The sequence below is a fragment of the Lytechinus pictus genome, chromosome 12 (assembly GCF_037042905.1).
Source record: "Lytechinus pictus isolate F3 Inbred chromosome 12, Lp3.0, whole genome shotgun sequence".
In the NCBI taxonomy this organism is placed as follows: Eukaryota; Metazoa; Echinodermata; class Echinoidea; order Temnopleuroida; family Toxopneustidae; genus Lytechinus; species Lytechinus pictus.
This window is the reverse complement of record NC_087256.1, coordinates 7679083-7706035: the sequence shown is the minus strand read 5'-3', so window position 1 is coordinate 7706035 and position 26953 is coordinate 7679083. Positions and strand designations below refer to the sequence as shown.

General features: G+C 34.6%; 2 protein-coding genes across 2 annotated transcripts; one reads left to right on the top strand and one right to left on the bottom strand.

Annotated features, from left to right (window-relative positions):
* Positions 1 to 1877: 1877 nt before the first annotated feature.
* LOC135156222 (putative nuclease HARBI1) lies at positions 1878 to 11342 on the bottom strand. The gene is made up of 5 exons (XM_064107943.1): positions 10991 to 11342; positions 8558 to 8660; positions 7556 to 7739; positions 5591 to 5739; positions 1878 to 4163 (listed from the first exon to the last, which is right to left on the bottom strand). The coding sequence occupies exons 1-5, from the start codon at positions 11259 to 11261 to the stop codon at positions 3815 to 3817; spliced, it is 1056 nt and encodes a 351-aa protein (XP_063964013.1). The 5' UTR covers positions 11262 to 11342; the 3' UTR covers positions 1878 to 3814.
* LOC129273463 (golgin subfamily A member 7-like) lies at positions 10834 to 26700 on the top strand. The gene is made up of 5 exons (XM_054910492.2): positions 10834 to 11501; positions 18775 to 18894; positions 20093 to 20245; positions 21295 to 21396; positions 22084 to 26700. Exons 1-5 carry the CDS (start codon positions 11487 to 11489, stop codon positions 22114 to 22116), a joined length of 423 nt encoding a protein of 140 aa, XP_054766467.1. The 5' UTR covers positions 10834 to 11486; the 3' UTR covers positions 22117 to 26700.
* The last annotated feature ends 253 nt before the right edge of the window (positions 26701 to 26953 follow it).

The window sequence follows — 26953 nt, the reverse complement described above, 5'->3', positions numbered from 1 at the left end:
ACTTTAAGCATTGTCGTTTCGCATCGCGCGCGCGAGCGCTACCCGACCGGGAGCTGGGATGGGTGGGGGCATAATCACCCCTCATTTAAATAAAAATAAATAATGATAGGCCCTATTGAAATTAATGAAATTTATTTCACCAATGCTTCCCACTTGTACTTCGGACTATTTCATTGAATTACTAAAGCCTAGATATAACACTTATCAAGATCAATCACATATAGGGGAGGGCTTTTGGGGCCCGGGTCCCCATGTAGCGGGTAGTTGAATGGGGGGAGGGGGGTGCCAAAAAGAGGAAGGGAAGAGAGGGGGGAAATAGAAAAGAAAAAAGGAAAGGAAAAGAAGAATCATGAAGATCAGAAAGCCCCAAAAACAAAACAAAGAAAAACAATATAAAAAAAAGAGAAAAAGCAAAGAGAGGGAAAATGGGTATAGGGCGTGTAACTTGCACCCCCCCTCTGTGCTTAAATTATCGAAAAAGGCAAATTAGAACCACCTGCCCCCCCCCCCCTCCCCATTGAAAAAATTGTAATCCTGTCCCATTATGAATGCCACATTTGATGTTTTTAAGAAAATAGTAACAAGGATGTTTTCGGGAAGGGGGGGGATGTTAATGCAGCCCTTTTATCGTTGGTATTGAGAAGAAAAAAAATGCAGAAAACCTCTTTTGCCATACACTGCTAATTATCACCCTTCATCTCACTTTTGACAATGAATGATGTTCATGATTTAAACTTTGGCAACTAATCCTTCATAAAATCATGCATTATTACAAGGCAGATGCAGAACTGATGTACCCCCCCCCCCCCCTCACTCACACAAAAGTTTCCATGTGCCCTGTGTTATTTCGGTTAAAATTTTCTAATGCTTAATTATCATGTATTATTATTTGACTATTTAAATTCATTCAGCTCTCTTAACACAGTACAATGTTAAATCTTGCAGAAGTGAGCCAACTTTGTCCACAATCACAGATGCTACCAGTATCCACCCCTCTTTCACCTCTGCCAGCTCTCATGCCCTTCACAGTACCTGTATTGAGGTCACTCCTGAAAAACAGTATTTTTCAATTTTTTATTTCACAACTATATTTCTTGTATTTTTAAATAAAACTTTTCCGATATATCATATGCATATCTATATAACATATGTAATAGCATAAATTTACATAAATACAAATAACATCAAGATAATATTATGTTTATATTTTAACATTCATTGCACCAATAGAAGGACCCAAATACTAAACTTTACAATTGGTTCTTTTCAATAAAGAACTTTTTTTTTAAATTTCTTTACACCTATGTTCTTACATGTTTAATATTTAAAGAATTATGATGCTTAATTGTCATGTTTTATCATTTGAGTTTGTGAGTTCATTTAGCTTTCTTAACACAGCACAATCTTGATTCTTGCAGAAGTGAGCCAACTTTGTCCACAATCACAGATGCTACCAGCATCCACCCCTCTTTCACCTCTGCCAGGTCTCATGCCTTTCACAGTGCCTGTATTGAGGTCACTCCTGGAAAACGGTATTTTTAAATTCCAATTTCTAATTCTACTTTCTCTTTTTCAAATGATTTTTGTCTGACATACGAATTATGATATAAATAATTAAAAAAAATTGAAAGATAATATTTCATGTATATCATATGACATATATATATTGCATAATATAAATACATAAATATAAGTATAAATATAAATATAGCAACCTCATAATAGAAAAATATGTTATACATGTATATTCAGCTTTCATTGCACCTATGGAATAACTCACAGACTAACTATACTTTACAATTTGTTCTTTTAAATACAGAACATCTTTCTAGATTTCTTTACAGCTTTTTGCTATAATCATTTGAATACATGTTTCAATTTCATTATTTGAGTATTTGAATTCATTCAGCTCTCTTAACACAGCACAATGTTAAATCTTGCAGAAGTGACTTGGTTCAGCCAACACTGTCCACAACCACAGATGCTAACATCATCCACCCCTCTATCACCTCTGCCAGCACTGATGCCCTTCGCAGTACCTCTATTGATGTCACTCCTGTAAAACGGTAATTTTCATTTCCAATTTCTAATAATATTTCCTAATATTCCTATAAGAAAAGATTTCTGATAGATAATATAGATAAATATGAATATAGAAACATCAAGATACTAGAAAAATATTTGAATCTAACATTCATTGCACTTATGAAAGAACTCACAGAATGCATTTTACAATTAATTCATTTAAATACAGAATTTCTTTCTAAATATCTATACAGCTTTTTGCTATAATTATTTGATTACATTGTTTAAAGTTTAAAGGGATACTCTGGGCTGAACATGATGAAATCTTAATTTAACATCAACAAATTACCTCTGGTCGAAAAAGATCAATAAAATATGAATTTAAAAAAAATAAGGAAAACACTGAAACTTTAATCAAAAGAAATGAAAATATTGAATTTTAAAGTTCGGCACTATTTGGTGAAAACAATTACATGTTTTAGCACTCGTGAATATGTATTAGGTAGTAAATTGATGTCATGTCCTCACTTTCCCTTTCCATATTTTATTACATGAAATCAAAGTTATTTCAATATTTTCAAACCTGTGTGTAAGAACAGGTCTCCATTGCAACAAAAAGATGTTTCTGCAAAAAAAAAAACAATTTGGCAAAATATTTACCTCATGCATTAAATCCGAAAGGGTAAAGCACATCCCTTAATTTTCAGACTTGAGTACACTTTATTCTTTTACATATGAGGAGAGTGCAGTCATAATTTAGGATGGCATATAACACTTAAGATAAGATTATTTCATTATGTCAGAGTTGAAAACTTGTTCCAGTTCACACATCATACAATAAAATGAATGTTTCCCAAACAGCAATTTAAAAATATGCAGTAACAATTGATGGTTTGGCTTCATATGACATAGGAATTCACAAACAAAGAGAAGGGTGTCAACTCCTGCAGCAACAACTTCATCACCCAGCCTTGAAGAAACCCTGAAATTACATGCTGAAGAGGAACATTGTCTGAAAATAGAGGAACATCGTCAGAGAATGAAGTTCCTTGAAGATGAACAGAGGATCAAACTTGGTTACCTCGAGGAACAGCAAAAGGTCAAGATGGAGATACTACAAATGAAGAATAAAGTGCAGCAAAGGAAACTAGATCTCATGCAAAACCAGCAAGATTCTAATTAAATATTTGTCATGGGAAAGCGTCTCTTGTTCATCTGCATTTACCATGTTTTCTCATTTTGTTGTTAATATTGCTACCTTGAAACAAATTCTTCATCGACCCCAAAACACACTCAATGATATTACAATCTGAGTAAACTCTGTTGTACCTAATCTACCCTATACCCACTGGATTTTGGATTGGTGTCATAAGGTATGGTTGAAAAGGATATACAGTATGTTAACGGATGTTCCGCAAAATTGACAAGTTCCATAGCACATCTACTGCTACTATTGTTATGAGAGTAGTGTTAAGCATTATGCAGAGCACATTCAGACAAGGAAATATCCTCTTTGTCAACCCAAAAACACACTCAATGATATCGCAATCTGAGTGAACTCTGTTGTACCTAATCTACCCTATACCCACTGGATTTTGGATTGGTGTCATAAGGTATGGTTGAAAAGGATATACAGTATGTTAACGGATGTTCCGCAAAATTGACAAGTTCCATAGCACATCCACTGCTACTATTGTTATGAGAGTAATGTTAAGCATTATGCAGAGCACATTCAGACAAGTATTCCTCATTCAATTGAACATCATTAGATAAAGCGGACAAAGTGTGATTATACAAAATTATCTTGAATGATCCGTTGTCTTCTCAGGTGACCAGCCACATTATTCATGCCTGGAGGAGGAAGTTGATCACCTGGAACTTGGATTCCATCTGGACCTGCAATCTCTGGTTCGTTCCGCAAAATTGACAAGTTCCATAAAACACCTACTGCTACAATTGTTATAAGGGTTGTATTGAGCTTCAAGCGAAGCTCGTTCATGCAGGGAAACCTTCTTTTCATCATTCCAAATGTTCGTTCAATTATGTTGCGACCTCTGACTTGAGCTCTATTATATCTGATTTCTCCCCTTCCCACTGGATTTTGAATTGGCGTCATAAGATACGGCTGACAAGGATATCTGAAACAAAATCAAGAGATTTCAAAATCTTTATAGAAATATGGAACTATGCATTTCATACCTAAATGTTAACTTGTAAATTGCCATAAAATAAAACTGTTTAGTTTAATACATGATATCACAGCCAGAAATGAGATAAAGGTAAAACTAGAAATGAACACCCTTAACCCTAAAATGGCCGGGGGGGGGGTTGAATCAACCCCCCCCTCAACATTTTCTGCGATCATTCCGCCGCGCGAAATTTTTTGACCGCGCCACTTTCAGAGTTTATACTTTTAAGTCTCGCGCATCTTTTGAGACCAAATTTACGACGCCCGGGTACGCGATTCAGAAATTACGCAACATTTTGTAAGTGCATGTCAGACCAAAAATTGTTCCAAAACGTGATTTTGTGTACAAAGTCAATGCAAATTGAGTTTTCTCATCTTATTCATAAAGATATGATTATTTTTACTTTAAACAGCTGAAAGCAATTGATTTTAGCATAATTATGCTTCAAAAAGGTTATGCAATAAATCTGGTGAAAAAAACAAAGAAAAACAAAAGGTTGAAAAACAAAGAAATACATAAGAAATTCATAAAACAATAAAATACATAAGAAATTGATTTCCAAACCAAAGTTTTTTTCAATTGCCATTCTTATGAATGCTACAAAGAATATTTTTACCAAAAATTAGCATTCTATGAGCTTTATTTGGTGAATTAGAGCAAAAAGTATGATTTATGCATAAATTAGCATAATTAATTCATATAAAATAAAATCTCACTATTTTGGAAAATTTTACCATACAGCCTTGTAGATTACATCGCACACTACCAGCGTGCAAATTTTTGCGGCGCTCGCGCGATCGGCGGCCGAGATCTCAGGGGGGGGTTGAATCAACCCCCCCCCGGCCACTGTTCATTTGCTAATCTTTCCTGTTATTTCATCATAACAGTTACAAAACATGGTTCTTCCATACTTGAGAAGGTTTTAAATAAACAAGACAACAGTACACAGATATTATATTTTGATCAGGCACTTTGAATTTGGTCTAGATAATTCACTCTTTTTATTTTTACATGGTTACAATACTTTACAAAAAATGGTTCACTTTTTCTGCAGCTTGTACCCTGTACCACCCCCACCCATTTTAAACCAATAAGGTTGCAACATCATTTCCGTTTTGTGTACTACAATATTAATTAACTGGTTTAGCTGCAACCTTCTTGGAAATTTATAATCCTTGCAATTTTGCAAACTCATTAAATCTTTGGTGAGGAATTATTAGGTGCAATTCCAAAGCTTTATCAATAATATGCTTCTCGAGGTCCCTGAGCCAAACCATAGCCATTATGTGGAAACTGGAACGAAATAAATTGTCGTTGTACGATAACACGTTAATAAAGAATGTGTATTAATATTATGCAAACAATTCAATACTTACCCACTGTCGCCAAGAAGCCATTTTTCTTCATGACTTTCTCGTTCAAGATTTTCTTTCAGTTGGCATTCTCTAAATATTCTGGAATCATGAGTTCCTCCTGGCCACCTAGCAACAAGGTTGATTAGCAGTCCATTGTGATTGCATACTGCCTAAAATATCACAGAAAATAAAATGAATGAAAATATAATAAACAGGAAATATTAACAAGCAAACACCTGGAAATCAAAGAAATGACACCCAAGTACTTAAAGGGATGGTCGAGGCTGGAGATATTTATATCTCAATAAATACATGTAGGGTAAAAATCACAAAGCAATATGCTGAAAATTTCATCAAAATCGGATAACAAATAACAAAGTTATTGAATTTTTAAGATTTTCATTATTTTGGTGAAACAGTTCTATGCATGTCTTATGAATATTCATTAGGTGGGCTGATGATGTCATATCGCCACTTGTTCTTTTGTATTTTATTATATAAAATTAGGTTCAAACATTTTCTACCAAGAACTAAAACAATTGGATTGACAACTGATTAAGTGCATTAGTTATTTATTGCCGCAACTTATTTCATCATAATGGAGACACATCATGTATGAAACAATGAAACATTTATGATTTCATGTAATAAAATAAGAAAAAGGAAAGTGGGGATGTGACATCATAAGCCCACCCAATGAATATTCACAACGATGTGCGAATAATTGTTTTCAAAAAATATTGTTAACTTTTAATTCATTAACTTCGTTATTTGTTATCTGATTTTGATGAAATTTTCAGCACTTTGCTCTGTGAATTTTATTTTACTCTATTTATTTAGATATTAATATTTTCAGCCTGGACCATCCCTTTAAACCAATGAACAGATGTAAAGTCCTAAACATGTGTTCTTTTTCAGAGTTGAATATGATTTTTTTTTTTACTTCATTTGGAATGGGGGTAGAGACAGAGTTCAGAGAAAGATTATGTGTAATGATTATACTGAATCTGGATTGAACATGAATGATCCTGTAGCATTTGCAAATGCACAGAGATGGTGTGGGTGAAAAATATTTTAGATGTAAACTATGTTGCCCCTTAGAAACATATTGAACTTTATATTTTAGTAAAACTTAATGCTGATGTTTTTTGTAGAATTCTTATGCTCCAGAATCTATTCTTAACTCACTGGGTAATATACAACTAGCCGAATCTCTTCGTGTTTGGTATTTATAAAGAGAAGAAGCTACAGTAGAGTTTTATGGCCATAAGTTTTTTTTTATTTAAGTGCTTGTCAATGTCTATGGTTTAATAGGTCAATTTGTTCAAAATCTAAATCATACTTCTTTTTAAAAATCTTGGTTTGATAAAAACATTATTACTTTATCAGATTTTATTTGATTTTGTTGTAAATCTGCGCTTGTTCATTTTGTGTATGTTGTATTTTTTTAAAGCTTTTGCAAATCAGACAAATTGTTTGTAAATTTTGTGATTTGATCATGATTTCCTAATAAAACATATAATTATATTAAAAAAAGTGCTAGACATGTGAAGCATTCATCATTACATGTATTTCAATAATTGCACCTTTTTTAAACAAATTATAATAAAGGCTTCAAATGATTTCCTACATTTGCTAGAACTTCTTGTCTTTGAAACACAATGAAATGTGTTTGTAGTACAAACAATGGCACAGGTTGGATTAACATTAAGAAATGGTATTCCTGTTTCAATGATTAATGACTGATTACTAGGAATTTTTTTATAGTTCACAAGTCATCACATTTACAATGAAACATCTATTTTATAGAAGATATTTCCATTTATTTTTAATTCATCTCTTTTATAGAATAGTAAAAAAAAAATCCTTCCATTCTTAAGATTAAATCCAAACCAGGACTGGGGACCATTAGAGAGGTGTGAGCTACTCCCCTCATGTCATATCATGCAATTTTGCTATTTAAGGGCACAAATGCAAGTAATGTACCTGGACGTTGACAGAGAACCTCCCTTTTCGGTTGATAAATCTCTGTGCATTTTCTCCACCAGGGCATCTGATAGGCACATGGGTGCAGTCAATAGCACCAACTACACCTGGAAAATCGCAGTATTGGAAAAATTCTTCTTGAGTACGTGCCACCTGTTCAGGTGTATTCGGGAAGTGTATGTACCTGAGGGGAAAAAATGAAAATATTTATCAAAGAGTAATGATAACATTATCTACAACTAAAAAAAGCAACTCAATTTTCAGTTTAATACAATTTCCACATTAGCACAAAATCTTCTGGAAAAATAATGTATTAAATAGTAGACTTTGTCAGTCCATTATTTCATTCTGCCACATCAAAAGTAACCCAAGTGTTTCGGTTGGTGATTGACATTTGGAATTTATTTAACATTCGCTCTTATCTTTGGACAAGTGGGCAAATACAAAATACCTCAGATCGACGGCTGAATATATTTGGTTTAAATCCGTTATCTGTATTAATGCAAGAATGAATTAACAATGAGAAATCTCTGTGTTCGAGTGAGAAAGAATTAATAATCCTTGGTATTTTGCCAATTTTGTGACTTCGGTAACATGAAGGATTGAGACCAATCACCTTTTCAGATTATTATTATTATGACGTATATAGCAGTATATTCTTTCTTTTTCTTTTCTTAATTCATGTATCAATTATTGCCATTATCTTCAAATTCTTGGTTTCAAGTTGTACTTACACAGTCTTAAGTTGTAGTTATTTCTTTCCATCATATAATTGGATTGCGTTTTAACAATTTATGTACAAGTAAATGTGAAATAAAATTTGAATCAATTCATAACCTTCACATAATTCAGCCTTTTGGTTTTTTTAATAAACACAATGTTACTTTAATAGTACTAAGTACATTTAAATTGTAAAATCAGTCATTTCTCATCAATTGGTGTTGAATAGGTATTTTATCTAACTAGACCATCAAGAGATAGGAGAAAAGTGCAATTCAATACCTTCTTCGCCATCGAGCAATTTCAGTTGACACTTGAACTATTATCCGTGACAAAGAACTCTGAGACAGACCACACTCATCACCATGTAGTAATTGGAACGTGCCTATAATGAAATAAGAAAACAATATCACTCACTCATATTTAAAACTTAAAGATTAAGAATTACATGCTAGTTTGTAAGAGTTTTTGTCTCGCCTGCATAGCAGAGCAAGACTATAGGCGCCGCTTTTCTGAAACGATCAAATCTTAACCTAAATTTAAGGTTTTGAAATTACATCATAACTTAAAAAGTATATGGACCTACATGTAGTTTATGAAAATTTGACATGAGGGTAATCAAGTATTACTGAATATCCTGCGCTGGTTTCAAGTCACATGATCAAGGTTAAAGGTCATTTAGGGGCAATGAACTTAGACCATCAATATCGAAATCTTAACCTAAGGTTAAGTTTCTGAAATGTCATCATAACTTAGAAAATATATGTACCTAGTTTTTGAACTTCCAAAAGAGTAATCACGTATCACTGATCATTATGTGCGAGTTTCAGGTCACATGACCAAGGTCAGAGGTCATACAGGGTCAAAGAACTTTGGGCATGCTGGGATATTTGTTGAATTTCCATCATAACAAAGGAAATTTCAATTTCTAATAATTTTACTGATTAAACTGTTAAGTTCAAACACTGCCTGAAACCATTATTGGCAAGGCAAAAGAAGATTGAAAATATTGCAGGTAGCAATGATTTTGGGTGATTCGAGGGCGACTATAGGCATTTCCAGGGCGAATTCGCCCGCCGCCCCCGTGTATTTTTTCGTTGCTTTTGTTCTACTTTAAGCTATATAAAATATTTGAACTCAAATTCATTTGACCGTGAAATTCTTCCAAATCTTTGTGCTTCATAAGAAGCATATTAAATCACGCATATACAGGATGTACTTTGCAACACATTTCAAAATGGATTTTCTCATAAAAATCCCTTAGAATCAGGTTTTTTGCAGTTTCAAGTTCTTTGAGGGTCTACAGATTAATTAGGCCTAACTATTCATAATATTAATAACCATGATAACCTTGAAAATACAGCTGAAAATCATAAAAATCAATGTCGCGATACCTCTCCTAGTATTTCTACTCCAGACTCGATCGGCCATTTTGATATGAATTTTGAAAGGAGAGGTACCGGTACATCGCGACAATTTTTCAGGGTTTTTTGAGGTACCAGTCTGTGCCTCGATATCAGGATGCTGCCACACGATACTCGATAGACCTAGCCAGGCGGCTTCTCGAGAGTAAAAATCATTTACTAACGTAAGGTTACTCTCATACGAAGCCAGGCCTTCAATCTCATAATAAACCCATACAGAGCCAGCCAAAACGTCGCGTAACGTTGGGGAAGTACAATAAGAAACAAGATGGCGGCGTAAACATCGGGCAAGTCTCTTTCTTTCTTTTCACAATATTTTTTCATTTTTTTGATGAATTCTTGTTTTAAAAATAACAACGAGAGCGTAGAAATGTCGGAAATGAAGTTTTATCCCATGTACATGATTTAGAGCTAGATCTTTTAGAAGGAAAGTAGAAATGTCGGGGGTGAAACTTTCACTTTCAGGTTTTGGCTGGCTCTGTATGGGTCTATGAGATTGAAGGTCTGGCTTCGTATGATTGACATGATGATGTTGTAACTTGTATGACTATGTCATGAGACTGAGAGTAACCTTACGAGTTACGTTAGTAAATAGTAGGCCTAAATGATTTTTACTCTCTAGAAGCCGCCTGGCTAGATAGACCTTCATCCATATAATCGTGGTAAGTGCATAATTTCTGTTTTCACAATTTTCTTTCCAAGTTATTGTGACCACAATCTACCCTAGTCCCGAGAGTATGTGTATTTATGCACGGTGAGCTCCTGGGCTCCGGCCGGAGCTCCCTGCCTGGCCCCTGGCTGGTTAGCAGGATGGTACTACTGACTAGCGCTAGCGGTGCACTGAGCAGTGAACCAGTGTGTACGATAACCTGTGCCTGGGTTTACCGGTATTCAAAATAAATGCCATGCACGCAGACCAAAACTTCATGCCATACCTCAAAAAGCTCAATTTCGTTATCATCATCATCACCACTAAGAATTCTAACACTTAAACTTACAATTACAACTACAGGAACAGCTATTTGCGTGGCATTCGATCCGAAAGTTCCCGAAATGAAACCCTCGTGGCTGACTTGGCTAACTCGACTCGTGGATGCTTTATCGATGATCAGCTGATCATATCAGCTGATTATCGATCACAAGCAGAGCGCGATCCGCTGCAGAGTGAGTCATTTTGAGCGATGATCATAGGCCTACCACTTTTCTACAATAATTCTAAGTTGGGTAAAAACATGAAAATAAACGATGTTAGATCTAATGATCAAAAGAATGTAAATGCTGATCGACTTACCAACTGCGTAAAAACGCATGGCGGTGAGCACTTGAAGGTGCACTGGCACCGCATTAGTGCGACTCGTGTGTCTCTCCAAAGCTGGCGTAAGTTCTTCAATAATGTGTAACGCAGTGTGCTTAGTGAAGCGATACCGCTGCAGAAAATCGTTGTTCTCATAAATATGAAAGGGGTTTTTCCTTTCCACCAACGGCCTCTCGATCTCTTCTTCTTGATTATTCAGCTCGAGCATTTGCTCTCCCCGTCGCAAGGCAGCAAGCAGATCAGCCATTTTGAAAGTTAAACCATGGTTTAAACTACCCCTAGGCGGAGTCTAAATTTTGCGCAAGTTAGACTCGACTTAGACCGAGGTTTTAAGTTAAACCGGACTTCAGAAAGTGAATTCTTAAACCCGCGGTCTAAAGTGAGATTTAGACTGGAGTTAGACCGGACTTAAGCCGAGGTTTAAGTTAAACCCGACTTCAGAATACGGGCCAGAATATCAAAGTCCATATTTATGGCAAATTCACAGGCAAGTATGATAATAAATTGTGTATGATTTGCAACTCGTATGTTTCTGTATTTCCTGCAATTAAAAAGAAATTAACTTTGAAAGAAACGTTGGTGAAAAGAAGAGTGTGGGTAGATCTGTCCCCGGCAAGATCAAGAATTAAGAATAAGACCCGACCCAAGGCCAAGCAAGAACTGAATTAATGTACCGGTATGTCAACGCAATGTAGGTAACGTTGGACAGGTAATTAAGCTCCTGTGCTAATCGGACTGCTTTATCACGGAATCGTGATGATACTAATGGGATATATGTGTATAAGAATTACACTTGTTGGTGATAAAGATGTTGATTAAATTTTTCGAAGCGAGCCTTAATGCCTACTGTAAATAACAAACTAATTTTAGTTGAAAACTTGAATATCTGAGACTGAGACGATGTGTACGGTAGATCTAGAATTTAGTCTCTAGATTATAGATAGACTAAAGCAGTAGAGGCGCACGGCCAATATGGGAGACTCTCTCCAATTGAATAGGGGAGACAATCTCCCACATTGGAGACTTGCTTTGCAAAAGGACAAAAGAAACAACACCAACAAAAGCATGATTTTTTCCACCCAAAATTTTGTCTCACTGAGGTCAGAAGCCCATTTGTTTTGTGTGTGATTGACAACAAAAATCCTTATCAAAACAAAAGTAGACGGTGAAATTTTAAAGTAGACGGTGAAAAGGGGTAATTTTTCATGAGGAATCTGCTTATCACATTTTTATTTGCCCTAAGGTAATCCTTTTGCAGCAAATGTAAACAAAGGGAATCTTCCAAAACTGGAGACTCTCTGAAATTGGATACCCAAATTCTTTACAAAAGTCTCTGATATTGGAGATAATCTCCCACATTGGAGACAGTCTCCAATATTGCCTTGGCCGTGCGCCTCTACTGTAAAGTTACTTAGTCTTAGTCTTTTGAATCCGCCATGGCATTAATTATATCATAATATTCATATTATTATTAACCTCGTTCATTGAATGAGTGGAATCCGCTGTTTCTGAATCTGAGACAGGAGTTGTTTTTTTCAACATTTCCTGATTTTTTTTTGTCCTCGTAGCTTGTCCTACACTACAGTCACACAGACTGATGATGGTCCTTGGGCTCATAATGGTCGATCAAAGCGTCTATGGAGGAAAGGGTGCGATTTTGCACCCTCATGTCATGACATTGATTACTCCTAAATTTTGCTTTTTCATGGGGAAAAAAGGAAAAAGATAAATTTATACAATCAGCTTACCACCTGTCCGATAAATATGCTGGAAAATAGCGAATTTTGATGACAAACAGATCAGGATTTGAATCAGCCAGATTTTTCCTTGATCATCGTCAGCGCAGCTACAGCTGAGCGTTGAATGTGCCAGCCAATTTGCGAAGAATTTTCAGTCAGAGTTTTCAGTCAGCCTTCGACACTTGATCTGAATACTGCTTCCTGATAGGTTGAGTATTGCCAGTCTTTTTTCCCATGATCACATGATCTAAATGGTGCTTCCTGATTGGTCAAATACCGCCAGTCCTTATAGTATACGGAAAATATGTTTTGTGAGTGGAAACTTGTAAACTCTGAGAAAAGTTGTGAGTAGATCTAGACCGAAATACTCAAGTTTGATGGGAAATTGAAAAATAAGTCTCCTTTGTTGGATGTTTATTAAGCATTACATTTATTTATTATCTCATTACAAAACTTTTACAGAGCATGTTTGCAAATTATGGATTCATTCAATCATTCTTTCCCTTCATAATTGAAAAGTTATATTTTAATTTATGTTCTTATTTTCTGTTATTTCTTCTTATGGTATATTATTATCATTTTCTTTGTTTTTATTTTCAGTAAATTATTATTTTTATTTCATTATCTTATTTGTTATTGAATCTTAAGGGACTTCTTTGTTGATTTCATTAGGCATTACATTGGTTTATATTATGATTTTTCTTTTAACGGATGTACAAATTAGTGGATTCATTCATTTGTTTTTTCCCTTGATAATAGATTTTTTTATTGTATCATTCTTTAATATTCTATTCATTACATTGTTGTTTTTCTTCTTGTATATTGAGATTTATTTTCCTTGACAAATATCATCTTTCAATTATATTTAACTTATTTCATTAACTTATTTATTATTGAAAATATATAAAGGGACTTCTTTCGTGAATGTTTATTTCATAATAAAATATTGCATTGATTTATTTCTCATGAAATGAAGGTATTTTCTAGTTTATTGTAAGCATCTTTTATTATTATTTTTTTTTCCCAGAAAAATATCACTCCTGTATTGCACAAAATTCATGTCCTGGGGAAAGTCACATGTACTTACATCATATTTTATCCTCTTTTTTGGTCAAAATGATGTTTTTTTCCAGGTTATTGAATTGTAAATAGAGAATTTATTGTTAAAGTATTACTGAGCATATTTTGAGCTTTCCAATGATACATAATTCATAAAATTTTATAAACGAATAAGAAAACTTAAAAACATTTGCCGAGGCCCACCTTTTTTATGGTTTCGGTCACAAAGTTTTAGCCCGTAATCCATTGTTTTTAATGCTATTCAAGGGAGCGATAATTATGCTAAATCAAAGGTACAAAAACGATAACTTTTCTTTTTTTTGTAGCCATATGGAGATGATCTTGGTGTCATTGGAAAGAACTTTTCACATGTCAGGCCTCTACAAAAAAAATTTTGTCACTTGCACTGTCGGGCAAGTGATGAAAAAATTTGCTTGCCCGATAGAAAAAACTGCTTGCCCAATTTGTTTTATAATTTTTTATTATGACGGCACTTCTCTTATTTTTAAAGGTCATACAAAATAACAACAATTGAGAATCATGTACAGTATAAAAGAACACACATTTAAAAGTTTATTTTCAGCAATGTAGGCCTGAGTCATTGTGTTTCTTTTGAAAAAAACTTTTCGCTATTTATAATGGGCGTTTAAGATTAGAAAAAAAAAACCCTTCACCAAAAGTTGCTAAAATGTCATATTTTGCATCTTTAAATCCACGAATTGGTTATCTGTTTGCCATATTTCCTTAGAATTGTTTTTATTTAGTTGGAAACTATAAAGAAAGCCATAGAAAAATATTCAGCTCTTTATTGACTCTGAAAAAGATTGTTTCATGATGTAAAAAAATAAATAAATAAAAAATTATCAAAAGTGGAGTGGCGAAAATTTGACATTTTGCATCTTTAGATCCATGAAATGGTCATTTATTTTCCATATTTCCTTGAATTTTTTAAAAATTAGTTGGAAACTATCAAGAAAATTAAGAATATTCTTCATCATTTTATGTTACACTTGATCAATATTTTTTTTTATTGTAGTCCTGCATGTAGACTTTCATGGATTTTTTCATGGTGTTGCAACAACTGAAAATGAACGTTGATCATTTTGATCGTTCTACACTTGGTCAACACCATCAAAGTCTCCATGTGGGACCACAATAATAAAAAACATTTATCGAGTGTATCATCATCGTAATCCTAATGAACGTTGATTGTTTTGATCGTTTTACACTTGGTCAACACCATCAAAGTCTACATGTGGGACCACAATAATAAAAAACATTTACCGAGTGTATCATCATCGTAATCCTAATGAACGTTGATTGTTTTGATCGTTTTACACTTGGTCAACACCATCAAAGTCTACATGTGGGACCACAATAATAAAAAACATTTACTGAGTGAATCATCATCTTAATTCAGAGTCAAGAAAGAGCTGTATATTCTTCATTTTCTCAGTAGTTCCCAACTAAATCAAAACAATTTTAAGGTAATATGGAAAATAGATGGCCATTTCATGGATTTTTGCAAAATGGGAAATTTTAGCCACTGTTGGTGTTGTTTTTTTTTTTTGGTTTGCACTGGCAAATTGCGCAAGATAGAAGCGCATGCGCAGTTGTTACACACATAGAACGTAAGATGCGATGGCACGGTTTTTCGAACGAGGTACCTGGCGATAAATTATTGGTAATTGGCGCTGATTTTACATCAGTTTCCACTGGTTATTTTTTACTGGTTTGACATAATATGAGAGATAGTTGTGATTATCCAAAAGATATTGACATATAGAGGGTCTACTGATATGTTTTTTCCAAAACAACCACTTGCCCGATCGGGCAATTGACTTTGAGAAATGCTTGCCCGCACGTCATTTTCTTTCCAGCAATTTCATTGTTATCCAGATTTTAAACCACATACCTACATGTAGATCTATGGCAGTATATAACACACATTTAAAAAATTCATTTAGATATCACTTTTGTAACCAAAAATACTCATTTTCATACAGTTGCATTTTATTTTTTGAGTCTAGACCTTGGGGATCATTTTTGTATTCACCAAAGCGCTCAAAAACTTGAATTTTGGGCATGTTTTTTCTATAGGCCCTCTATTGTTGGAAAGTAAAATTGCAAGAAAAAAGTAATTCATCAATCTCTATTTTTTATTTAGAAAAAATAATTAAAGGAATACAATTTGCTTAAGAGCCAGGTTACATGATGACTAGTTGTCATGGTTGTAATGAAAACTGACAGGGTTAGAAAATCAAGCATTTGTTCTCAAGAACAAGAGATAATGAATAAGCCAAACATTGCCAGCTATATTTCACCACACAGGGAATAGTAACAGAGAACAAGGCTATATTATTACCTTGTTAATTGAATGAATGTGCCAGTGCCAGATTTAAGCTTTCCTACAATATATATATTTTTTGTTCCAAATGTCTTTAGAAAAATAAAATTTCTTTTCACACACACAAAAATTTCATCAATGTTTGTTGAATTATTTGTCTCTTTTTATTTTCGACTTTCATCTCGACATAAAATCATGAAACGTTGTTGTTGTTTTAGCTTATACGGCGCGTATCATTCATTAGTGAATATTTGCGCCATCTTTTGTGGCCTCGATTCAAGAGTCCCTGCCCTTCGTTTTACATAGGGCTTCGCATGTTCGAAAGTAAATGCTCTTGAGAACCAGAGTTGCGCTGCACAGCACGCGATATGCAACTTGGACGTTACAGTTGCCATTTACTCCCGCATTGCACTTGGCACCTGTCGAATGAAGGCAACATGGAAGCATGCCGTTGACTCTATTTCTGTGCAAATTCAATAAATTCATAGGTGCATTATGAACATCGAGATGGGCTTTAAATGAAAGAGGGGAAGCATATCTTTTTATTGATGTACATCACATGAAGAAAATTTATGATTATGATGACAAAAACATTCACTGAATTACGGTTTCCTCTTTTCCGGGACGCACTGTATATGTTTACATGTAGGTAATCTCTGTTGTATATTATTGCAAGATTAAAGTTGAATTAAGAAGACGATTCCAAATATTGAGATATTTACATTAATAGCAACCTTACAACCCCCCAAACACTAATAGGTGATTCGACCCCCCATTTTCTTTTTTCAAAATAGTGAATTTGAACGATTTATCCGTACCCATTTTCCCTGAGTTCGCTCCTGCAATGCCTACCGAGACGGGTGTTCTTTGAGTGTGACGTCACCGGGGGGTATTCGGTCCCGGTTTAGTAAACAAGGCAGTGCCGTTTTGTGTACTATGCACGTACTCCTTCATATGGAATAACTGCAGTTGAAGTTGTATCTGCGAGCCATAGAACTTGCAAAGAGGAAATGATTAAAATATTTGTGGCCGTACTATTATTCCAAATATGTGAATTCCCTCAGAATGATACCATAGACCCTAAAGGAATAATTTCAAGGTGAATAATATGAAATGTGATCGAGATCTTCTCACCAGTCGATAACGTAGCAGACGTGTTATTATGACATATTTATCCGCGTGTGACGCGGCTCTTGCAAAAAAACACAGTTGGTTGCGGAATTGCTTTGTGCCGCCCGCTCCGGCGCAGCTAGCTGTCGAGCTACCGTACCGTTCTTGTTGTCTTCAACCATAGAGATGTATACTAATTACTATATATCTTTCTGTCTTCAACTCACTTCCGAATTGCGTTTGTATGTGTGACGGTGACCCCTAGCGTAATTAAATATAGAAAACAACTCAGAAGGCCGAGAAAGAATACTATACGTTTGGTTCAAGATTGTTCTGTGGAATGAGCTATGAGTGGAAATGATCCAGAGGATATAAAAGTGGAGTCAAAGACAAAAGAAAAGAAGAAAAAAACGCCAGGGGGTCGCTGCACGGCCATGAACTAAGTCAACATACCAGACCATAACAGTACACTCAATGCCTAGGTGTTGTGTGTACTAGTATTATGCGTTCAGCGCGCGCTGAGCTAGCCGCCGGAATTACTTTCCAGCTACTCACTTGATTGAACATCGTGATAAAATAAATGAGAAATAGTGAAAATATCATTCAATAACTCACTGTTTGCTATCTTACATCATGATTGAAGAGTTCATGGTGGTTATTCATACTGTTTTTTATACAGGGAAAGTAAAGATTTGTACATATCAGTCCTATTTGTTTGATTTGAGTTGCTTTGAAAAAAAATTGTAAAATATCTTTCTCTCTCTGCATAGCATTTCTGTATGACATTCAGGCACCTCTTATACTAAATTCCCCCCGGTGACGTCACACTCCGAGTGACTTTTCTGTACACTCGTCTCTCGGGCTCTGACAGGTGGCTAATTTCATAGACTTTCAAAGCAAAATATCGAGAAGGCAGAGGATTATTGTGACATGCTATGTGTTTGAACAACTTATATATACTATATATTGTATGTAGAACCTATATTTATGGAAACTCACCCCCTTCTTAATTCAACTTTAACACACAGAAACCCTTTTCCATTAGTTGCATAGTATAATGTGTCCTTGCACTTTGATTTATGAAAGGTGACATATTCTCGAAGTGATCAGAGTTTTTTAACCCATGATGCACTTGCATTCACCATTTGCAAAATTGTTTTTAGTTTTGGTCAATTCATCACTATACAGTGTACATATTCAGCCAGTTTGAAATTACTAATAATGAACTTTCAAAACTTTGTAACTTAGAGTATTATTTGTCTGATTTTGTTCAAACTTTCATGGATCTGCTTGTCTGATGTTTTACTTTTGGGACATCTTGCCATTTGGGTTTGGTTCTACCAAATGAAAAAAAAGTATTATTTTGTATATTTGGTACAAAAATTCAGAAAGAAATATCTACCTGCACAACTTGATTCAAATTTGATAAGACAGGGTAAGCATTAGTATAATCAAAGTTGTCAATTTGAATATTTTACCATCATTTCCCCTGTTTGTTTGTATAGAATATAGCCATGGAGAACATCACAAGGCAACTCCAAGGCAAGGTGTTCATTCAACGAGACTACTCTGAAGGCACAGGAGTTAAATTCCAGACAAAGCTTCCTCAAGAACTCGTAGAACGGGTAATTACTCTTATCTTGGGTCACGTAACACGAACTTCGGGAATTAATCATACGCTTGATTTTCACGATTAACACTATACATTGTAGTCAATGCAATCAATCGTTTAAAAAAATGTATGATAATTGCCATGTTTTGTGTTACGGGCCACTATAGGTCTTCATCTAATTCACAAAGCTTTGCTATTGATTGTAGGTCGGATGTGTTTGAATGATTGTACAAAATAAATAGTTCAGTCATTTGTAAAAATCAGCCTGACGATAGGTTAATAAGCCTTGTGTCAGAGCACAAAGGGCAGCAATGTCTTAATGTTGATATCTAGCTGAAGAAACTATTATGTACTAGGGAAACGGTTAATGTTTTATTTCATTTTATTTTATTATTTTATTCATTTATTATTTATTTATTTATTTGATTTTTTTTGGGGGGATCCTTTTCACAACCTACTACCTAAATCTGCAACATCGGAAGACATTGCAGTGAATGAGGATTTTCGGGGGCTCTTTTTTATTTTCCATGGTTCGGGGGCAAAATCACCCTTAGTCCCTGACTCCCTGTGTAATTTTTTCCTACCATGTACTTTGGAATGATATGATACTACATATAATATTCTTTTCACACTGCATTTCCCTAACCCCATACTATCTTTTTTTTAATTCACTCTGTTTTTCTTATTACCCCACACTATTTGCTTAGCCGGGGTTAACACGTTAACCCTGGACTATCACACAGTTCATGGATATTGTTGATTTTGCCACACAGCGTGTGATTAACATCCAATTTCGACTTCTGTGATTGGCTAATGCTTAGCCCCACTTTTCCTTAGCCTGTTTTTTTTTCACACTGCATCTTCTAAGCCGACTAACACTGCTTTTCAGCAGGGCCAGATAGTACCGTACTATATACCATGCTAGCCCACTTTGCTAAAATGTAGTGTGAAACCGCAATGGGCTAAGCTTAACCCTGGGAAATTGGTGGGGCTAAGGCCCCCCTTAGCCCTACCTACATGTATTTCCTGGGGTTAAGGAAAAAAAGTGCAGCGTGAAAAGCATAACAGTAACAGATGTGAAATCATGAAAATTATTGACTTATATTGTTAAACACATGCTATTGTTTATCATAATTTTGCTAGAAATTTATTTATCTACCATTTCACAACTAAACTTTTTATTCTCTTGTTTACTTTCTGTCTATTTCTAGATTGATCAAACCAGGTTCGAGTTCACCATCAACAAACTGAACGAGTTTTATGCAGAGGCTGAGAGGTTAGGTGCAAGGACTTACTGTGAAAGCTGCCTTGCATGTTTGACAGCCTACACAGTCCTTGTCTGTATGACTACACATTATGATAAGGTACAGTTTTCAAAAAGAAATTTTGAATTTCATCTTTTCAATAAGAAATTCATTTTTAGATACTTGTAGGGTCTGAAGAATATTTGGGTACTGACTGAAATTTTTAAAAACTTTTTTAAAAACTTCTCTTGTGAATGAGTGGATGGTTCTGCGTTGTTGAAGACATTGAATCGAATTCAAGTATAGAAGCGGCTATTAACATTTATATGATACCTAGATAGATCCTTGGCATTTGATTGGTTGTTTGGTATTGATCATTCAGACCATTTTACAATGACGTCATTGACCGTGTAATTTAGGATCCATTCATTGTGCAATTTTGGATCCATACGATTTTGTCCATTGCACGCAACACAAGCGACAATCAACAGACCGAGCTCGCACTGCATGATCATAATTATTTTGCATCGAAATTGATAATTTTCCTATGAAAAATAATCTAGTTTTAAGTGTCATATTAACCAAATAATGAATGTTCCTTCATTCGTGCAATGGACAGATTACTTCATTCGGTGAAAGATGAAATGAATGATCCATTCAACTCGGGCTACGCCTCATTGAATGGATCTTTTCATCTTTCACCTCATGAAGTATTCTGTCCATTGCACTCATAAACATTCATTATTTGTATAATATCAATCAGGGGAGAAATTACACCTAGGCTTTGAGCAGTTTAGCCCCCAAAATTCTCAAAAGAGCACTAGAAACTAAAAATAGAAGCTCTTGAAACCCCCATTCACTGCAATGTTAAAGCTTATCCAATGTTTTGCAGAATTAGGCAGTAAGTTGTGAAAAGTAGCCCCTGAAAATGAAAAAAAAAAAGTCTGACATCAATCTGTTAGTTCCTTGCAAACGTATATAAACATACATGTATCTACGTATCCCCCAAACGAGACATTCATGCTAACCGTAGTAAATTTAAATTTGGAATGTTTGGAAACTTCTTTATTTGAAACTCATCTTCACCAGTTTAACACTTTGAGACCTGTGTGCGTGGAATTGCCAGCTTTTCATTTACTTATATATAATTTCTTTGTGAACTTTCTTAGTGTGTAAAAAAGGCAGGACTATTCATACAGCAGCAGAATGATGAAATCTATGCTCCACGAGGGTTGGTCATCACAGACCCGTTTACAAGGGGACTCAGAGTTGTATCCTTTTGAAATCATTGAGAATAAAATATTTTATGTTCTGCTCACAGACAGGAATTTTATCTTCCTTTTAGCAGACAGTTGTGGAAATAACACTCACAAACAATATAACCTATATCTCTTCATCTTGACATGGTTTTCAAAATGGAACAACAACGTAAATGCACATCATTTTCCTATTATTTAAGCAATTTATTGTTTCCTGTATATCAAAGTTTATCAATCAGCAAAGTGATTTGGTTACAGCTTATTGGCAGATATCATCCATTCAAACTAAAGAAACATGCTTGCAATGTTATCAGGGGAAATACAGCAAATTCATTGATGATTATTTTTGGTACATGGTTAAAATGATGAATCGTTTCATTACAGCTTTATGTACAGTATATGCCTTATGTTTGCAACAGGAAGGAGATGATAATTAAACCAAATTTGAGATATTGATTTTTTTTTCATAGTTCACCTCATGTTTGTACTTCTACAAGTGTATGTGATTTTTATGCACGAACAATCTTTGTACATCCTTATAATCTTGCATTTATGTTGATGTTAATGACAGAATCGCGAACATGTACATTCAGTCTTTTTACAGGAAATGTCATCATTTCCACTATCTTTCTTGTTGGGGGTACATGTAGCTTAAATCCTTTGCATGAGTTTTGTCCTTAATTCTCTTAATTCCTTCAGATCGAGATCACAGTGTATGCCACAGACACATGATAAGAGTATGGCCATGGGAACTCATGGTTGTATCTACTTATGGCGTAACGATCGTCAATCAGGGCACGGAATACCAACATCTCTCATGTAAATAGCCTGACCAAGTAATTTTCATACCTGTTTTTATGTAAATATAAATATGACTATGAATATAAAAGTATAACGATATTCGTAACGTCTCAAAAATTTATATGATCTAATGCTTTTAACAGTTATTCTTCATACTGCTGATACTCTTCCTACTAATGGCTAAATGAAATGTAATTCTGAAAAGTATATTAAAATATGTAACATTGTATTAAAGTATACATGTTAATTGAGATGATAGTGTAATTCAAGATTTTAATTTAAAAAATAGTGTAGCACTTGGTTTCTAGCATGATACTAGTGATTAATGACATTCTGAGACCAATTTTTTATCTTGATTAGAATATGATTAGCCTCTATTTGATATTAGGGGAGGGGATGCATATTTTAAAAACTCATCTCAATGTAGATTTCATGAAACCTCTAATCGTTAAACATGAAGCATCCCAGTTGGACCTAAGAGATAGGTGATGATATCATTAATTTTGAACGTGGCTCTCAATTAAATTAAATTTTACAAGTGGTGTTCATTGAGGTTCACACATGTTCCATAATTTATACCCACATGAAAAAAACACACCAAAAAAAAAACCACACAGATGGAGCTGGATCTTTCATACTTGCACATTTATTGGCACAATATATACATGTAGATGAGACTCTGAGAGCTATACGTGTAAAAAGCTAATTAATGCACAAGTTACTTGAAAGGATGAAGGTTTATGAGTGGATATATCATAGTATTAATTGTACAATTAATAGGGAGAGGAGACTAGGACTTTGTGCATTTGATTCTTGTAATGATGATAAAAGTGACTATGAAGTATGAGATTTCAAGTTTTGTTGTACATGTATGTCAATTGAAATAAGGCAATGGTGGTATGTTCTAACTGTATTGTTCTGGCCTTAATTGTTGGCAAATGTGAATGTTGAACAAATATATTGATGTGTGTTTTCTTTCACACAAACATGCAGCAACCCCTTCAATTTCCCAACATCACAGAAATAGCAATGTTGTAGCCAAACAGACCTGGGGTTGTTTCACAAAGAGTTAAGTGTGAGTTAAGTTATGCCTAAATGCCAACATGCACACATTATTCAATGCTTTAATCTGATTGAGAGATATGAGGCAGTGCATGTCTTATGATCTGACTGATGCTGCAATGCGCTATATATGTACTGAAGCTATTGAAATGCAAGTGCTACTCTAAGTAGGCTTGTGAAACACCCCCCGCTGGTGGCTATAGTAAGGTTTTATAACTTGTCAAGTCCAGGCCAAATAAATTATTTCCTTTATAGATGATGGACATGACAGAAAAGGTTTGATCAAAGAACTCAAAAGAAATTGATTTCTTATTAACTGTTGATATTTGGTTGTACAATACAGTAGTGCTGAAAATGTAATGAACCCTACTAGAAAATGCACTCCTTGATGCTGAGTGTTAAATGTAGACAACAATGTCTGGTGAGCACACAGAAACAAACTATAATGAATGTAATATTCTATCACTTGACTTCACAATTGAAATCTAAAAGATGGTAGAAAGTTGAACCCATACATGTATGTCAATTTTCTGATGGGGTTCACTAACTTTTTAGCACCACTGTATGTAAAGTGATGAAAATTCTCACAAATCTTACTTAAAGATGCCTCTTAATCAATTATTTGACATCCTTGAAATGTCCACAAGAGCTCATATAATTATGATTTTACTCACTTTACATACTACATGTAGGTCAATTACAGGCTATCTGATTTCTTCTGGCATCTTTGAGACCAGTATGTTTTACCCTATATATCATCAGAATGAGAAAAGATTGCATTCCTTACATATGAATCAAACTTTTGAAGGCTCTTGCAGAGGGTTTTTGTCTCACCTGCATAGCAGAGTGAGACTATAGGCGCCGCTTTTCCGACGGCGACGGCGGCGGCGGCGACGGCGACGGCGACGGCGGCGTCAACACCAAATCTTAACCTGAGGTTAAGTTTTTGAAATGACAGCATAACTTAGAAAGTATATGGACCTAGTTCATGAAACTTGGCCATAAGGTTAATCAAGTATTACTGAACATCCTGCCTGAGTTTCATGTCACATGACCAAGGTCAAAGGTCATTTAGGGTCAATGAACTTAGACCATGTTGGGGGAATCAACATCAAAATCTTAACCTAAGGTTAAGTTTTTGAAATGTCATCATAACTTAGAAAATATATGGACCTAGTTCATGAAACTTATACATAAGGTTAATCAAGTATCACTGAACATCCTGCATGAGTTTCACGTCACATGACCAAGGTCAAAGGTCATTTAGGGTCAATGAACTTTGGCCGAATTGGGGGTATCTGTTGAATTACCATCATAACTTTGAAAGTTTATGGATCTGATTCATGAAACTTGGACATAATAGTAATCAAGTATTACTGAACATCCTGTGCAAGTTTCAGGTCACATGATCAAGGTCAAAGGTCATTTAGGGTCAATGAACTTTGGCCAAATTGGGGTATTTGTTGAATTACAGCCATAAATTTGAAAGTGTGTTGGTCTAGTTCATAAAACTTGGACATAATAGTAATCAAGTATCACTGAACATCCTGTGCGAGTTTCAGGTCACATGATCAAGGTCAAAGGTCATGTAAGGTCAAAGAACTTTGGCCACGTTGGGGGTATTTGTTGAATTGCCATCATATCTCTATAAGTGTATTGGTCTAGTTCATAAAACGTGGAAATAAGAGTAACCAAGTATCACTGAACATCTTGTGCGAGTTATAGTAGTTTTCAAAATCAGCACTGCTGCTATATTGAATCGCGTGATGCAGGTGAGACGGCCAGAGGCATTCCACTTGTTATTAATATAAAAGCCTTGGACACGCTGCCAAGTATGATTTAATTTCCATTTCTTAATCACTGCAAATATGACAGATTCTGGAAAATTGGCATTGACAACCTAATTGTTCCAATGAGCTTGTGTTTGAAGCTCCTCAATTGTTCAAAGGTTTTTAATTCAATGTAGTAATCATGTAGAGAAACATGGGATGATATATTTTTGCACTCTTCAATGTACATACATGTACAGTGTATCAAGGAAATAATAATTATCAATTTTCATACAGGCTTTCTGAAGACCTTGGTTTGAAAAAGTACTGCATTTCCACCTTTTGTTCTTTTTTCAGAAAAAGGAACATTTCTCTACTATAGTATATTCTCTACATGAATATATTGGAATGTGATATTAGAAAATGTGTTCCGTAAAAGATTAAGTTTTGTTCAGACAGGTTTCTACCTTAGTCCTGAATAGTATCGATAATTCAAATATCATCCAAACTAGATAAAGTACATATCGATAATTCAAATTTCATAAAAACTAGATAAAGTACATGTACTTTTTGAAACCAAGGTCTTAGTTGGTGTTTTTATTTCCATATGGTTTGTATAATGGTATAAATGTCTTTGTTTTAGTGCATTTTATTTTTGTATATTTCAGTAGTTGTGTGTGTACATGTATTTGTTCAGAATTTATTTCCATGTACCCTTGTGTAAAGTAAACAAATGGAAGATATCATTATTAACTTATCTTGTCATCGGTCATCAATGTCTTTGCATAATCCTCACTCTTCATGCACTGTTTTATGTACATTTGGGATGATAAAATCAATACTACAGTATGCAAAAGTGAAACTTTCAACACAAGATAGTTGATCACCGCAGTCAAAACATTATTTTTTGGAATTCAAAAGATCATGCAAATCTTCTGATTTGAACAGATTTCTGTTATTCCTAGATTTATTTGCCTTAGGCAGGCAGCTTTAACTCTATATCATGGCATACACACGTATATGTTTCATGCACTATATGAAATAGTTCAGGTCTATGCAATGGACCATGGCTTTCCTATTGTATTTCTTTTAAAATTCTAAATATTTGTTAGTAAATCACCCAGATTGGATATTAAATTCTTATGAATTGTATAGCTTGTTCCCATGATAATGATTCAGAAGAAGATTATTTACCGTTACAGAAAATAGCAGGAGATAATTTACTGTCATCAATCATTGACTGCCAATTTCCCTTTTGATTTTTTTTCTTTTTTTAAATGAACGAAAGGTCACATAATTGTAAAAGGTAATGAAATTGAATTATGTGTATTGTGGATAAGATCAAGATTATTTGTAAAAAAGAGATTATTTGTGTAATATATTTGCTATAATCAGGCTCATGCGCTATTGTATTTATAATGTCATTTCCATATCCAAATTAAAAATTAAAAAAATATCTAAAAAAACTAAAAAATTAAAAATGTTTTCATGTAATGTGTGGATTTTTTTTATTTTGTGGTGATACTATCATTGTATGCTCATATTTAGACAAACAACTTCGGTCTCTGTATTTTGGTTGTTCCGCTGAACTGCGTTGGCTCACTCACCAATACATATGGGGATGATAGTACAATGTCCGAAATTGTTAAATAAATCCCCAGAAACGACGGTTACTCCTGTCTAGATCATATTAAGCTGTCTCACATGATTTCATGTGTTACTTGAAGCTATATCATCAGTTTTCATTAGAAATTCAATACCAGTTGTACTACAAGAAGGGGGGGGGGGCAGCGGCTGACCTATTGTGATTTTTCAATTAGTGTAGGAAAAAAAGATGAAGGGGGGGGGGAGAAAGAGAGGCCTAAATCATGTAATTCTCCATTATCTGTAAATTAATTGAAAAACAAACAAACAATGATCTCACTTTGAAGTCGCGT

Bases quoted from the DNA above. Each gene is read 5' to 3' on its own strand.
- LOC135156222 (XM_064107943.1), bottom strand. From the start codon at position 11,261: ATGGCTGATCTGCTTGCTGCCTTGCGACGGGGAGAGCAAATGCTCGAG. The intron at 7,740-8,557 runs GTATTGAATTGC...TTTTCCCCTCAG, and splicing joins ATTGCTCGATGGCGAAGAAG to GTACATACACTTCCCGAATA. The intron at 5,740-7,555 runs GTACATTACTTG...GTGATATTTTAG, and splicing joins GGTTCTCTGTCAACGTCCAG to GCAGTATGCAATCACAATGG.
- LOC129273463 (XM_054910492.2), top strand. The intron at 18,895-20,092 runs GTAATTACTCTT...GTCTATTTCTAG, and splicing joins CTCAAGAACTCGTAGAACGG to ATTGATCAAACCAGGTTCGA. The intron at 21,397-22,083 runs GTATCCTTTTGA...TAATTCCTTCAG, and splicing joins TTACAAGGGGACTCAGAGTT to ATCGAGATCACAGTGTATGC.